This window comes from Bos indicus, chromosome 15 (assembly GCF_029378745.1).
Source record: "Bos indicus isolate NIAB-ARS_2022 breed Sahiwal x Tharparkar chromosome 15, NIAB-ARS_B.indTharparkar_mat_pri_1.0, whole genome shotgun sequence".
Taxonomy (NCBI): domain Eukaryota; kingdom Metazoa; phylum Chordata; class Mammalia; order Artiodactyla; family Bovidae; genus Bos; species Bos indicus.
The window spans coordinates 26,157,332-26,173,001 of NC_091774.1; the positions used below are offsets into that span (position 1 = coordinate 26,157,332).

At 41.1% G+C, this 15,670-nt stretch overlaps 1 protein-coding gene across 7 annotated transcripts in view; it reads right to left on the reverse strand.

The window, feature by feature from the left end:
- CADM1 (cell adhesion molecule 1) overlaps positions 1 to 15,670 on the reverse strand; it is a 352,430-nt gene that overhangs the window by 54,813 nt on the left and 281,947 nt on the right. For all 7 annotated transcript variants that reach the window (XM_070803464.1, XM_070803463.1, XM_070803460.1 and 4 more), the window contains exons 2-5: positions 13,411 to 13,557; positions 11,678 to 11,830; positions 3,907 to 4,044; positions 1,300 to 1,458 (exon numbers count right to left, since the gene is read on the reverse strand). In XM_070803464.1, the coding sequence (XP_070659565.1) occupies positions 1,300 to 1,458; positions 3,907 to 4,044; positions 11,678 to 11,830; positions 13,411 to 13,557 (597 nt within the window). The remainder of the gene's footprint in view (positions 1 to 1,299; positions 1,459 to 3,906; positions 4,045 to 11,677; positions 11,831 to 13,410; positions 13,558 to 15,670) is intronic.

The window sequence follows — 15,670 nt, forward strand, 5'->3', positions numbered from 1 at the left end:
CCAACACCTTTATTTCAGACTTCTGTCCTCTGGAATGGTGAGGGAATAAATGTCTGTCGTTTATTAAGCCACTGAATTTGAGGTAATCTGTTATGGCAGGCCTAGAAGATTAATAAAATAATCATAGAGAGTAACGCTTTTCCTTTATTCAATGCTCTGTCACTGTCATCCAATCAAACTCTTGTAACATTTCACTAAGCACACTCAAATAGCACCTGGATCTGCAGAGGTCAAGTTACAGAAGCGTTTTGATAAAAAGTTGAGAAGTTGACTACTTAGCCACAACCTCAGTGCAAGAAGAACTGTGTGCAAAAAACACCTTATTCTTATCCATATGTAGGAGAGTCCAGAGGAGAAGATGAGGAGACAGGGCTCAGAGAGGAGAGACCTCACTTATCATGATCCAGCTTTTATTGATGAAGCCATCAAAACTGTGGCACCCATCCCAAAGAGTTCCAGTTTTAAACTCGTCAGTATAATTTAAGCTAAAATGGAAGAGAATGTGCAATTTAAAACAAGATGCTGATGTTCATTGGGAATAAAATCCCTTCTATAAAAAAATCCAGCACTTATGATAGGGTTAATAAAGCCAGGGGGTGGAAATTACCCTAGATTTTGAAGTTGGCATAGAAATGATTACAGTCAATATTCACAAAATTTAATTAATTAAGTCATGCGCTAGAGCAGATTGGAAATATTTTCAAGTTTTACATTTGGGTTAAATGTAGCATTTTCAAAATCCTCATTGGCATTCTGTAATATGGCAGTGTTTCAGTAAAATAATCCTTTGATTATTTTTCTACGAAGACAACAAGATAAAAATTCTATCTAAACTATATAAAAACATATGTATTTAATAAGTGGCTTCTGAAGTGTGTGTGTTTTTGTTTTTTTTTTAAACTGCTACTCTATATCCTCAGAATAAAATACTTGGGTAATGCTATGGTTTTAGTATTTGTGTCCCACCAAATCTTGTATGTTGAAATCCTGATCCCCAGTGTGATGGTAGAGCCTTGGGGAGGTGATTAGGTCAGGAGGGTGGGACCCTCACGAGTGGGACTAGTGCCCTTATGAAGGTGGTTCCAGGGAGATCTCTAGCCCTGCCACCATGCAAGGACATAGCCAGAAGGCACAAGCCAGGAACCAGGAAGAGGGATCTCACTGGGACGAGATCATGGTGTTAACTTGACCTTAGACTCCCCAGCCTCCAGAACTGGGAGCAATACATTTCTGTTGTTTATGAGCCACCAGCCTGTGGCTGCTTGTCACCGCAGCTAGAGGACTGGGACAGCTACTCACACTGTACTTCCAGGTACCGCTGGGTCTGCAGGTTTCCGGTGACAGCAGGGTGCTCCACCTGACAGATGACTGGAACCCCGTCATCCTCCTTGTGCACCTTCAGCATCAGCTGACTTGTCACAGTGTACATGTCTGACCACTCCTCCACCTCTGACTTGCCTGGGGGGCGGGGGTAGACAGGAAACATACCAGGAAACCAGAGCTGAGTCAATTTCACTCTTTTCTTAAATATCCCCCCCTCCCTCCGTGGGCCCACTATTTTAACAAACACACATAATGGAAGTCACTTGGAATAAGGGTAATCTGGGGGTACATAACTGATAAAAAGATAATTTCCTACTTTTCAGCCTCATGGGAAAGTATTTAAGATAAAATCACCTCCACATACTATTGACTATTATTTCTATTTTTGGCTGTGCTGCGTCTTCATTTACGTGCCCCCGCTTTCTCCAGTTGTGGTGAGCAGGGGCTGCTCTCTCGATGTGATGTGTGGGCTTCTCGTCGTGGAGCACAGGCTCTAGAGTGCTGACTCAGTAGTCGTGGTGCGTGGGCTCAGCTGCCCCACAGCATGTGGGATCTTTCCAGGGCTTGACCAGGGACTGAACCAGTGTCCCTTGCATTGCAAGGTGGATTCTTATCTCCTGGGCCACCAGGGAAGCCTACTATTTACTGTTTTTATTTAAATACATGCTGCTTCTATCTTAAAAATCTCCCACGAAAAGGCAGCTGCAAGTTGACCCATTTTGACATCTGACTGCTCAAGGCATTTGGGAGGAGGGAAAGAGAAGCACTTCTTTTCCCTGACAACCATCTGAACTTAGCATAGCTACTAGGCTGTCGTGCAGTTTAAAAATTCCAGGACATCATCCACATCCTTAAATAATTCAATTGGAGTAGAGATATAAACAACCCTCTTCACCCACCCCCATCAGCAACAATTAAGAGGGAAAGTAGCTAGATGGATTGGCGTAATTGAAACTGTAATTGAAATGTTTAAACTCGGAGACTTCTGGAGGAACCCAACAAGTGCAGTGGCAGTGGGCAGAGCAAAGTGAGATACAGGCTTCAGGCCAGAAGGGGGCCACGTCCAAGAACACCCGAAAAAGGAGGGAGGAGGCTTCCGGATCGGATGAATAGGCCAAGCAGGCCCTTTTCCTGAACTCAGCACTCCCTGGGACATGGCGCACCATTAACTTTCTTTTAATGTTTTGTACTTATCGGTACACATTTAATGGCTCAGTTCACTTAGACAGAAAAGCAGAGGGGAAATGAGAAACGCCTTCCTTCCAAAAACCATACCTAGGAAACAGGAGATTAAAACAGAGCAAGCTTTTTGAAACTTAAGCCGTTATATATAGATTTTTCTGTTTCTAGATATAGATTTTTATATCCCCTTTCTAAAAGGACTTCTTTTCTTCCTGGTACTCTTTATTTATTTAACAAGCACATAGAGAGCACTTTACCTCAGCTTAGACATCAGCTCTGTGTTTTACAAATATTCACTCATTTCATCTTTATAAGAATAACACAAGGTATGTAAACATTAATATCTCCACTGTAGAGGAAACTGAGGCACACAGCAAGCATTTCTGTCAAATGACCAGGCAGGGGTGTTCAGCCCGAGTCCTCTGTTCTGGGTACTATTTGCAAGACAATCTTTTGCAAAGAAAGGAATCAGAATGCAGACATGCATGAGAAACTTAGGATAACTGACCAAAAAAAAAAGGATCAAGAGGGGACTAGCTGTATCCTTCAGCCAATGCAGTGCCTAAGAGGGCAGGTATCCAAGGATCCAGGAAGCAGATCTGGATGGCCCAGTGCCGAGGGAGAGACAACGGAAGCAGGGTTAATGGAGCCGCCTCTGTTGCCAGCACAAAATCAGAACCTTGCAAAAGAACCAGATGCTGACATGGGCAAGTGAATTACAGATTTCATAAGAACGGTGGTGCCTCCAAGTTTACAGTTAAGATAAATTTTTCATCCACTTAGCACAACCACCGTTGCAGGAAAGGAGGTTGTCAAAACAGCCAACAGATACTACAATGACTTGGTATTCGCTATGGCCAAAAGTGCTATGCATTGTTTTTTCCCCAATGTACAACCCAAGTTTGGGGTCCTGATCTACTCTGGGTCATAGGGTAAAAGCAAGGAGAACTAAGGGTACAGTCAGGGCCAGTCTGATTTCAGAGGGTAACTCAGTGATTCTAACTGGTCTAGAGAGTGCTGTTGGGTTGGCCAGAAAGTTTGTTCGGATTTTCCCATAACATCTCATTCACGGAAAACCTCAAATGAACTTCATGGCCAACCCAATAGTTTATGGGTCTGGTTCTCTCTAAGCCTTTCAGTAAGCATCTAGCAACGTAGATGCTTATTATCACCAAGCATCATATCACCATGAACCCTCAAAACAACAGAATAAGGATATTAATAGAACAATAAAATGCCGTTACACTCTGGCCTCAGACACACTTAGTAACTGATGACCAACCGTACATAGATTTTTGTTTTGGGGTGTGTTTTGTGTTTGCTTTTAAGTCCACAAAGATGTACTCCTTCTGGGACCAAGTGGGAACTGGCTTCCTCGGTCCTGGGCAATCCATGTCTTACCTTTGAGCTCCTTGCTCCCTTTGAACCACCGGATGGTCGTGGCTGGCTTGCTGGCCATGGCGGTGCAGTTGACTTCAATCTCCTCACCTTCCACCGCAGTGTCTTTCTGGATGTCGATCATCAGATTACGTGGTGGGACTACAAATTAAACATATCCTTTTTAAACACAGAATCTATTTCTGGGCATATTCTTCTATTCATTAGAAATTAGGACCATTGCTCTTAAGAAAAAGAGATAAATAATAGACATTCTTGCTGGGAATTTAAAACGAACTGCCACTGCAGGGAACAGAAGAAAGACAAAGTCATCATCAAATAAAGTTATGTAAAATCGCTTAAGTTAGCATTTGTGTCTAAAGTTATCTGATAAAACGACGAGTCTTCTGCTCCTAAGTTATGCGTGACCAAGCTATAAAAATATAGGCACTAGTGAAAGTGGTAGTCACTCAGTCATGTCTGACTCTTTGTGACCCCATGGACTGTAGCCCCCCAGGCTCCCCTGTCCATGGACTTCTCCAGGCAAGAATACTGGAGTGAGTAGCCATTCCCTTCTCCAGGGCATCTTCCTGACCCAGGAATCAAACCCAGGTCTCCAAACCATCTAAGCTACCAGGGAAGCCTCTATAGACACTTGGTTAGTTATCAATCAGTCATTAGAAAATTGACCAGGGGAAGCAGATTAAAAAAATAAGAGGAAATCACACTACTGACATCCTCTTTATCTGAAAGTCTCTGAAAAGAATATTTCTCCTTGAATTCAACCCTTAGATTTCACTCTTCATATGAAAGATTCTGCAGTCAACCAGCAAAGATCTAAAATAAGGAGTCCCTTAAAAGAATCATTCACCATAGACATCCATAGATGTGCTTCATAACCAGTTACATTCAATTAAAATTATTCATAAAGTCCAGAATATGATCATGACCTCTGATGGGTGGTGTAGTAATAAAATCTGTTAGCTATGAAGATGCAGTAATATAGGAAATGCCAGTTAATTTGCAATGATTTTCCATACGCTGAAAGCCAAAGCTCCAGATTTTAGGAAACCAAAGGTGAAAAGGATTACTGAGTTTGTAAGTAAATTTCATCTTCAGAATGAAAACCACCCTTCTCTAAGCCTATTAAACATATATGTAATAAAATGATTAGAACAAAATATTGGGGCTTAAAAGGCTGAATGAAGTATGCAGGATGATGGTAATGATGAAGAAAGCATGTTTTCTTTTCTGAAAGTGAGGTGACAGGGAAGCTTCACATACGGTGCAACCTTACCTTACAACTGAGCTTCTAGAAATAAAAATCAGGAGAATACTGTATTCAGCGGATTGAATCTAAGAATCTGTGCCCTGACCACCATGAATAAGCTAAGATGGTTCTAAGACTTATGATTAATAAGTTTCTCAACTCCGAAGAGAAACAAGAAATTAAATATGTATAAACATGCCATCCTGATGATCAAGTTGAATAATAAATCTCTGATACAGCTTCAATAAATTATGGGATTAAACCATGTATTTGGGATTTCCAACTGTTCTAGTCCAATGTGAAAATTCTACCCACAGGAAGAATTTTACACTGAATTGAAGCAGTTGAAAATTCCTATAGTGAATGATGGAAAAGGAAAAGGAAAATGATTTGTTGTATATGTTTCCCAGCAAGATAGATGGGGGGCGGGGGGGAGTATAACCGTCAGAGCAAAAGCAAGCCTCTCCTTTGTTTCCCTTTGTAACAGGAAACTAACACGGTTGCTCAACTGGATGTGTTGCTAAAGTGACATTGCCCCAATGAGTAGTTAAACATGGCAAAGAACTACCCTAGTTTACATTTTAAGAAAAAATAAGCATAAAGAGACACAGTCAAAGATCCAATTTGGAGCTGCATGTCTGCCAGTATTCTAAGAGACAGAAGGTGAATGGGGTGGCCTCAGCTAGTTATTTCCTCAATGCACTTTAGTCTTCCTAGATGACAATCAGGTAGGTTATAGATTTTCAATACACATACCTAGATGGTTGATATGGAGTACACAAGAGATGTATCGAGAGACTAGATGTGTAGGGCCAACAAATACTACTAAATTCTGAGTGAAGTATAATGGGAATATTGAAAAAAATGTTATTGTTAGAGCAAATGTCAGACAAAAAGATTGTCTGAGATTAAAGAAAATAAGGTCTCAGTGAGCTGTGAGGAAGAGAATAAGAGGCTTAGACAAAAAGGGACTAAGTAAGGAGTAAAAGAGTTACGAATGTCTTCTCAACAAATGTAGGGATGAAAGTCAAACAGTATTAGTTCTTTTCAAGGTCCAGGCAGAAATAAAATAGAGGGATGAAAACAATTCCAGTGTGCATGGATAACTTTGGGGGAAACACCTAGACAGTCATTCTGGTAATCTTCCCGAGGGGAACAGATCCAGGAGTTGTTGAAAGGTTCCAGCAAGTATCAACCATCGGGTCTTGAGGGCATTAATGTTCAAACACAGTGTTGGTCAGCTATCTGTCTTCTCTGTGTTCCTGGGTATCTTCCCGTCATCTTCTTTTTCGTGATCCCGAAGGCTCCTCCTCACAGGCTCCTTCTAACCGCCACTGACAATTCACCTTCAGCGGTGTTTCTTAGTGAAAGCAGGACTTAATTCTCTCCATCAGCTGGAGATCGGCACAAGGATGAGTGTGTGTTCTTTCTCATTACTAGTAACGTCCAGGGACTCAAAGCAAGGACGTGGCGACGGGCAGGTATAAATCAGGGCTTCCCTGGTGGCTCAGTGGTAGAGAATCTGCCTGCCAGTGCAGGAGACATGGGTTCAGTCCCTGAGTCAGGAGGATCCCCTGGAGGAGGAAATGACAACCCACTCCAGTATTCTTGCCTGAGAAATCCCATGGACAAGAGGAGCCCGGCAGGCTGCAGTTCATGGGGTCACACAAGGAATCAGACATGACTTAGTGACTAAATTACAACAAAAACATATAAATTAGGCCAGAGGAAAATTTACCAATGTCTCTTAGATTTTGTTTAGGGGCTGAGAGTGTGACTGGCAGCATCCTTATCTGGATCACCCATTGTTTGGTATTACTTCCTCTACTGCAGCAGGTACAATCTACAGTTCCCTAACCCTTCCTGGTAATTCCTGTACCAATGCTAGCTGCTTCTGCAAAGTTGACATCACCTTTTCCTTGACAGGTGAGGTAAACATGTGGAAAACTTCAAAAGTATTGGAAAATATGACCAGTGTAGAAAAATAAAGGACTTGTTTATTGTTGAGAAGAGCGTCCTGAGAAACGGCTGAATGAGTGTTTCCAAGTCCATAAACAGTTTTCTCAGGATTGTGAGCAGTATTTCTGATTTTTACTTAGTTTAGAAGAATAAACAGTTAAGTATAGTAGGGGTTGTTTGGTATACAAATACAAAATAAAATCCAATAATGTGAGTCAGAATGGTTCATTGATATCAGTTATGAAGTTGACTTCTTTCAGATTTTTTTAAAGCAAGAAAGAGTTAGAAAATATGAGGTTATTTAAGTGTATCTTTTGAGGGAAAAAGAGGGTTTGGACAAGAAAATCTTAAAGTTTATTTTGGTCTATTCATTCTCCCGTTTTCCCTTTAACTTCATAATGTCTATTCAAATATGAAAGAGGTTAGTAAAGTATAAAAATCCATTTATAAGGAAAAAGGAATTAAAACTGCTACTAACCAGAGAATACACTTATACATGGTACACTAAACAGACGCATTTAGTAAAAACTGCAGCCATTAATGAAAATAACCAAAGATATATGTAAGGAGATGCATAGAGATGGAAATACAAATAAAAGTCACAGAGAGGGAAATACTAGAAAATAGCAGAGAAATGCCGAGGTTCTTCTTAGCTAACCTCAAATCTATAAGTGCTAATTATAAACATTACACCTACAACATTAAAAAAAAAATCAGCAATATCAAGATGAGCCACATTAATTACAACAAAGAGGAGCCTTAAAGCTGATCAGTATGTGGAATCTCACTCTAAGACCCTTTAAAATAATTAGATTCTCCTGTTCCTGGAATCTTAAGAGTGAACACTAATCTTAGAAGGACAGGACTGTAATAATATTAGTGATTATTATCAGTAACTATATTAATCATAAAGCAGTATATTCTCTCTCTTGTTCATCTCCTCTTATGAATAGTAGTATGAAGAGAGTCCTACACAACGATGCCTTTGGATTCTCAGGTGGCTCAGCAGTAAAGAATCCGCCTGCCAAACAGGAGACACGGGTTCAATCCCTGAGTCAGGAGGACACCCTGGAGAAGGAATTGGTGGCTCCAGTATTCTTGCCTGGGAAATCCCACTGACAGAGGAGCCTGGTGGGTTACAGTCCATGGAATTCCAAGAGTCAGACATGACTAAGCAATAACACTATGATCTGGAGACAGGAACAAACTCATCACAAGTGGAGGGAGTGGATGAATATCCTAAAAGGCACCAAAATGCATGTAAAATATCATAGAAGAGTTTTAAGTTTTTACAGGGGTAAGATAATAAACATAATAGTAACTAACAAATCCCCATCTCTATGTCTTATAATTATGCTGAAAGCTTTAAGCGACTAATAAAGATGCATGTACTAAAATGAGCATCTTCAACCGATCAAGAAGTTTGACAGCTGTGTAAGTACAAATGGGGTCCTTTTCAGAGAACCACAGATAGAAATGAAGATGATGCTAATAGATCATTCTTCATTCATTATAATATCTGAAAATGCTAAACCTTAGAAGGAAGCTTTGAATACATGAGTATCAGTGGAAATTGTCAGATTTTGGAATATGAAAGACTCAAGCACTGATGATAACAATTTGACTCCATCAAGGAATCCTAGAATAAATTCAGTGGAAGGAATATTAAACGAACGCATTATGTGTGCAAAAGGAGCGTCTACCAGTATTGCCTTCAAGTACCTTGAAGTTAATGCTTCTAAACAATACAAGCAAGAAATGTATTACTTCTAGGATAAGCAGACCTCCAAAAGGATTACAGACATGAAGTGAAGTGAAGTGAAGTCACTCAGTCGTGTCCGACTCTTTGCGACTCCATGGACTGTAGCCCACCAGGCTTCTCAGTCAATGGGATTTTCCAGGCAATAGTAATGGAGTGGTAATAGTAATTACAGACATAATGCCTCTCAAAAGTCTAGTGCTGGGTGTATTCAGTCCAACTGGACCGATCCAGTGGGTCTGGGAACAAATGTACCAAGTACTGAAAACTGACAGGCAGGAACTGCTTGCCAAGACCAGATACACTCCTGCAAACAAAATATGTTACCTTCAGAGGGAAAATCTTGAAACAGCAACATTCAGGATTTTATTGAAAACAACCTAGACGAGAAGACCCAGAGCTATGAGCCAGAAGAGTAAGGTCTGTTTCAAACTCTAAAATTCTTGATTCTCATCATGTGCTTTGTCCTAGGCAAGATGGCTAATATCTATTGTTATCTCTTTCTTTGAAATAAAGACATTCATACTTAAAGGTATATGAAACAAAACATTCTGAAAATTCAAAATGCCTTAAGTATATTTCATCTAGCTTTCTTCTGTGGGCATGCCATAGACAATGGTGGGTCAAAGGGAATATAGTCAATTTGAAGGTTAGGCAGCTAATGACCTACTCCAAAATCACTGCAGATGGTGACTGCAGCCATGAAATTAAAAGATACTTACTCCTTGGAAGAAAAGTTATGATCAACCTAGATAGCATATTCAAAAGCAGAGACATTACTTTGCCAACAAAGGTCCATCTAGTCAAGGCTATGGTTTTTCCAGTGGTCATGTATGGATGTGAGAGTTGGACTGTGAAGAAAGCTGAGTGCTGAAGAATTGATGCTTTTGAACTGTGGTGTTGGAGAAGACTCTTGAGAGTGCCTTGGACTGCATGGAGATCCAACCAGTCCATTCTAAAGGAGATCAGCCCTGGGTGTTCTTTGGAAGGACTGATGCTAAAGCTGAAACTCCAATACTTTGGCCACCTCATGTGAAGAGTTGACTCATTGGAAAAGACTCTGATGCTGGGAGGGATTGGGGGCAGGAGGAGAAGGGGACGACAGAGGATGAGATGGCTGGATGGCATCACTGACTCGATGGATGTGAGTCTGAGTGAACTCCGGGAGTTGGTGATGGACAGGGAGGCCTGGCGTGCTGCGATTCATGGGGTCGCAAAGAGTTGGACACGACTGAGCGACTGAACTGAACTGAACTGACATACTCCAATAAGCAAACAAAGACATCTACTGAAAACTTTTGGTGCATCTGCCAAATACCAAAATAGTCATCCCAGCCAAACCTTCCACACTTACTATTTCTGTCTGTCTAAAAGGGATCAAAGGTGCAATTAGAGATAAATATATATATACCATCAAACACAGACCACAGAGGAAGCAGAATGGCTGGACATAAAACACGACTTTCTAAAATCAGTGTTCCTCTTATCAATAACATATATGTAAGCATTAGGGATACATTTTAGTTCAATGAATTAAAAAAATGTTCCCTATTACAGCTGTGTTTAAATAAAGCAATGAGGCAGCAGCTTAATACGTACATCCATAAATATATACATGTTCACACACACTAAGCAAAAACGTCCTTCATATTTATCTTTCCCCTTTAATCTTCATATCATTACACTGAAAAGCTGCAGTCTGCTGCCTCAAATAGACTTTGATTCATCATCTTCCCAAAGGTGTAAATCAGAGATCTTGCCTCTTGTTATATGTACGTCCTTGAAAACTCAGTTTCAAAAACAGCTGGTGTTATGTACTGGAGCATATATTTGTCTAAAAGGTGACTAATTCAGACCACCTTTACCACAGGAATATCTGCTCATTCTGTCAAAACACAGACATGGAAACCTGGCTGCCGGGATTCTGCTGAAAGTCACAACCTAGTGATCATACATGAAGATGGGGTCCCCAGTCTCAGGGCCATGGACTGGTACGTCCTGTCAGATCAGTGGCAGCATTAGATCAGAAATAAAGTGCACGATAAATGCGATGTGCTTGAATCATCCCCAAACCATCCCCCTCCACCCTCAGTTCATGAAAAAACTGTCTTCTCCGAAATCAGTCCCTGGTACCAAAAAGGTTTGGGGCCATTGAATGAAGACACTCAACTTGTTAGAGGAAGAAGTGTACCCGACAGCCAGTCCACAGTCCTTGCTTAGTATCAGCCTTCTCTCCCTAGAAGCTCTTCATTCTTTTCTGTCCAATGGTTGCAATTTGTGGCAAAGTATGTGTTCATGGGGTATGATTTTTACAGCATCATCTTGAGTATGAGCAATAAACAAGGCAATAAGTCAAGCCGAAGAAAAGGAGATCAACAATATTAAACGAGATGTAACTCAGAAGGAAAAATCATTAAGCGGATTTCATCACAGAGCTCTGCCACAGGGTGCAGATGTAGGAGCCCATCACCCCCTCTTCTGCACAGAAGGAAAAAAAATCCTGGAAGTTAGAAGCAATGACATTGCATGTGGTGAGTGATTCATTTGAGGGCTCTAAATTCTCTTGATCTTTGCTTCTGAAGCTTGAGGGTTGAAACCCAAGAGCAGGTGGAATCTATAAAGCCTGCTGATTGCCATTCCTTAGAGTGTTTGGTAAAATAGGCTATTTTTAAAATTCAGCAAGATGGGCGGTGAGTCTTCCTAAAACAGTAAAATTTACCATTAACCTTTTCCTAGCTGCTGGAAGCCACCTGGCAGTAAGTGCTACCCCTCTCATCTCCGAGGACAAGCCCTGATGCATTCCTTACCCAGGACTGTGATTGTGGTGTAACTTTCCTGCGGGGGGTCAGTGTAGAGCTGGCAGAAGTATCTTCCTTCATCAGAAATGGAGACATTTGTCAGCGACACTTTCAGTTCACTGCTCGAAAAATTCAGCAGCTGGAACCTGCTGTCCTTCAGAGCTGGGAAACAAAACACAGAGTTAGTGAATGTGAGAAAGACGACCGTCTATTTGCCTTCCGGAGGGGAGGAAAAAGCCAGGGGACTAGAAAGCCAGCTACAGAGTAGACACACGGATTAAGTCGTTCTGCACCTGGTGGGTACTACTTTGTCCTTCTTGAGTTCTTATTTAGGGCTTCTGCATTATCTGCATGTAGACAAACGTCCCTGCTGGAAAAGGAAACTCACATACGTGGCTGTGTGTTTCTGTACACACACACACTCTCGCACACACACCTCTTGCTGTCAATTTTGAGCACTGATTCATAAATTGTTTCAAATCTTCTATCAGAGATAGGCAGAATGAAAACAGGAAGAAAGGGCAGGCCAGGAGGCCCCTTTGGGCACTGAAATTTCAGGGAGTAGAACCCACAAGCTTTTAAATTGTCTCTAAAAATCTAAGGCTTTAAAAGAAATAGAGGTTCTAATGTTATGAGAGAAAAATTTTTTTAAATCATTAGTAATTTCAAAAGCAAAATGAAAATCATTAAAAAAAAAAAACCAAAAAACTTTATAGCAAAACAATCCAATTTAACCGGGATGCATCTTTGCGTTTGATGTGATTTGAGGTGGAGCTGCCAAACGTCTGTGACCTGGGGCTCAGGGGGCCCTGAGCTCTGACCCTGTTTCTATCTGTATTCAGCTTCATGGTATGAAACCGATTAGGCATAAAGTAGGAATTCAGAGTCATCACAAAAATAACATATGTGGGCTTTTTACTGATTTCTAATATCCATTTAAAATCCTTTTATTAATTTGATAAAGGTTAGATCAGTATATACTAATGATAAAAATTCATTCTCAGAATGAGAAGCTGGCTTCTCTCCTCTTACCCTCCTTCATCCCCTTAATGTTCCTTAGGTTTGTCGACTCTTTCCACAGGCCATGAATGTTCTGAGGTGTCGGGGATAATGGAGAAAAGCAGGTAGGAAGCGACATGTCTGAACCCGCTTTGTAGGCAGCAGTGCTCTCAACAGCAATCTTTCGAAAGACCTAACTCTTGCTCTTGCCAAGCCCTGGCACCCATATGACCACTGCTATAGTATACAATTAAGTTTCCATTATTGGCTTTTGTGGTCTTACATTTGGAAGGATTTCAGCACATGGGCACCTCCATCTTCCACAGGCTAAGATGACAGGAGATTTGGTTTTGTCTTTATGGGCACAGATTGCCTTGAAAACTTCAATCTTCAGACCAAACAGATTACCTTTGAGAATGCTATATTTTCCTTGCCTAACCCTATTTGAGTTGTTTGTGTCAGCTAAGTATTTGGGACTCAATTGCAATTCACCTTGAATTACTACAATCAATTCCTATTGCAAAGGAAGACTGCCTTACTTTTAAAAAGGACCATTCAAGCTTTCTATTAAGTAGGAAGATTATGATTGCATGTCTCTTCTTCCCTCTGAAGAATTGATTAAACTTTAAGCATCTAACATTAAATTAAAAGAAAAAAAAAAAAAAGGCCTTGGCAATCTCTTTATCAAGACAACATGTAGGGAAAAAAAATTGTCATCTAATGCTATAGAGATGGAAACTTACGCCGGAAGTCCCTGAAATAAATGGTCTGTCTGTTGGGATTCAGTAGTTGAATAACAGAGTCGTCACTCTTATTGACTTGGCAGCTGATGGTGGCAACTTCTCCTTCAATCACTGTCACGTCTTTTGTAAACAAATTCTGTCCATCACCTTTGAAAAAAGGAGAAAAAAAAATTCCATCAATTAATACTTAGTTAATAGGATCAGTTAAAATTAGAAACAAGAAGCAAATTAGAAAATAGACATAATGGGAATTTCCTGGTGGTCCAGTGGTTAGGACTTCATGCTTTCATTGTCAAGGGCTAGGGTTCAATCCCTGGTCAGGGAACCAAGATCCTGCAAGCCACATGACCAAAAAAGAAGATAGACATAAGCAGCAACATTTGCCAAGGCTTGTACACCTTTCTCCATAGTCCACAAAAAGAGTGCATTAAGCTGAGCTAGATCTAGGGGCAAAAGGCAACGAAGCCTGGAATCAGTGTGCTCCCAGAAGCTATGATGCCCTTACTCCAGCCTCTGGTGTGTTTACTTGAGGTGTGTATGCTGGAAAGGTAAGGAAAGCAGAGTATTCGCTGTCATGAGGGACGGCACCTCTCACAAAGGGAATAAGGGAAATACACAGATATCAGCCTTCCTTATCTGAGAGTTGGGCATCTGTAAATCAACCAAGCACAGATAGAAAATACTAAAGAAAACAAAAAATTCCAGAAAGTTCTCCAAAGCAAAACTTGATTTTGAAACACACCAGCAACTATTTATATAGTACTTACATGTATTTACCACTGTTTACAAAGATAAGTTTTCATTCCAATCCCAAAGAAAGGCAATGCCAAAGAATGCTCAAACTACTGCACAATTGCACTCATCTCACACGCTAGTAAAGTAATACTCAAAATTCTCCAAGCCAGGCTTCAGCAATACATGAACCGTGAACTTCCGGTTGTTCAAGCTGGTTTTAGAAAAGGCAGAGGAACCAGAGATCAAATTGCCAACATTCATTGGATCGTGGAACAAGCAAGAGAGTTCCAGAAAAACATCTATTTCTGCTTTATTGACTATGCCAAAGCCTTTGACTGTGTGGATCACAATAAACTGTGGAAAATTCTGAAAGAGATGGGAATACCAGACCACCTACCCTGCCTCTTGAGAAACCTGTATGCAGGTCAGGAAGCAACAGTTAGAACTGGACATGGAACAACAGACTGATTCCAAATAGGAAGAGGAGTACGTCAAGGCTGTATATTGTCACCCTGCTTATTTAACTTCTATGCAGAGTACATCATGAGAAACGCTGGACTGGATGAAACACAAGCTAGAATCAAGATTGCTGGGAGAAATATCAATCACCTCAGATATGCAGATGACACCACCCTTGTGGCAGAAAGTGAAGAGGAACTAAAAAGCCTCTTGATGAAAGTGAAAGAGGAGAGTGAAAAAGTTGGCTTAACACTCAACATTCAGAAAATGAAGATCATGGCGTCCGGTCCCATCACTTCATGGCAAATAGATGGGGAAACAGTGTCAGACTTTATTTTTGGGGGCTCCAAAATCACTGCAGATGGTGACTGCAGCCATGAAATTAAAAGACACTTACTCCTTGGAAGGAAAGTTATGATCAACCTAGATAGCATATTCAAAAGCAGAGACATTACTTTGCCAACAAAGGTCCGTCTAGTCAAGGCTATGGTTTTTCCTGTGGTCATGTATGGATGTGAGAGTTGGACTGTGAAGAAGGCTGAGCGCCAAAGAATTGATGCTTTTGAACTGTGGTGTTGGAGAAGACTCTTGAGAGTCCCTTGGACTGCATGGAGATCCAACCAGTCCATTCTAAAGGAGATCAGCCCTGGGTGTTCTTTGGAAGGACTGATGCTAAAGCTGAAACTCCAATATTTGGCCACCTCATGTGAAGAGTTGACTCATTGGAAAAGACTCTGATGCTGGGAGGGACTGGAGGCAGGAGGAGAAGGGGACGACAGAGGATGAGATGGCTGGATGGCATCACTGACTCGATGGACGTGAGTCTGAGTGAACTCCGGGAGTTGGTGATGGACAGGGAGGCCTGGTGTGCTGCGATTCATGGGATCGCACAGAGTTGGACACGACTGAGCGACTGAACTGAATTGAAGTGACATAACATTTACATTGCACTGGGTATTGTAAGTCACCAAGAGATGACTTAAAGTAAACATTTCAAAGGACTTGAGCATCTTGAGATTTTGGTGTCTATGGGGAACCTGGAACCAATTCCCCGTGGATATGAAGG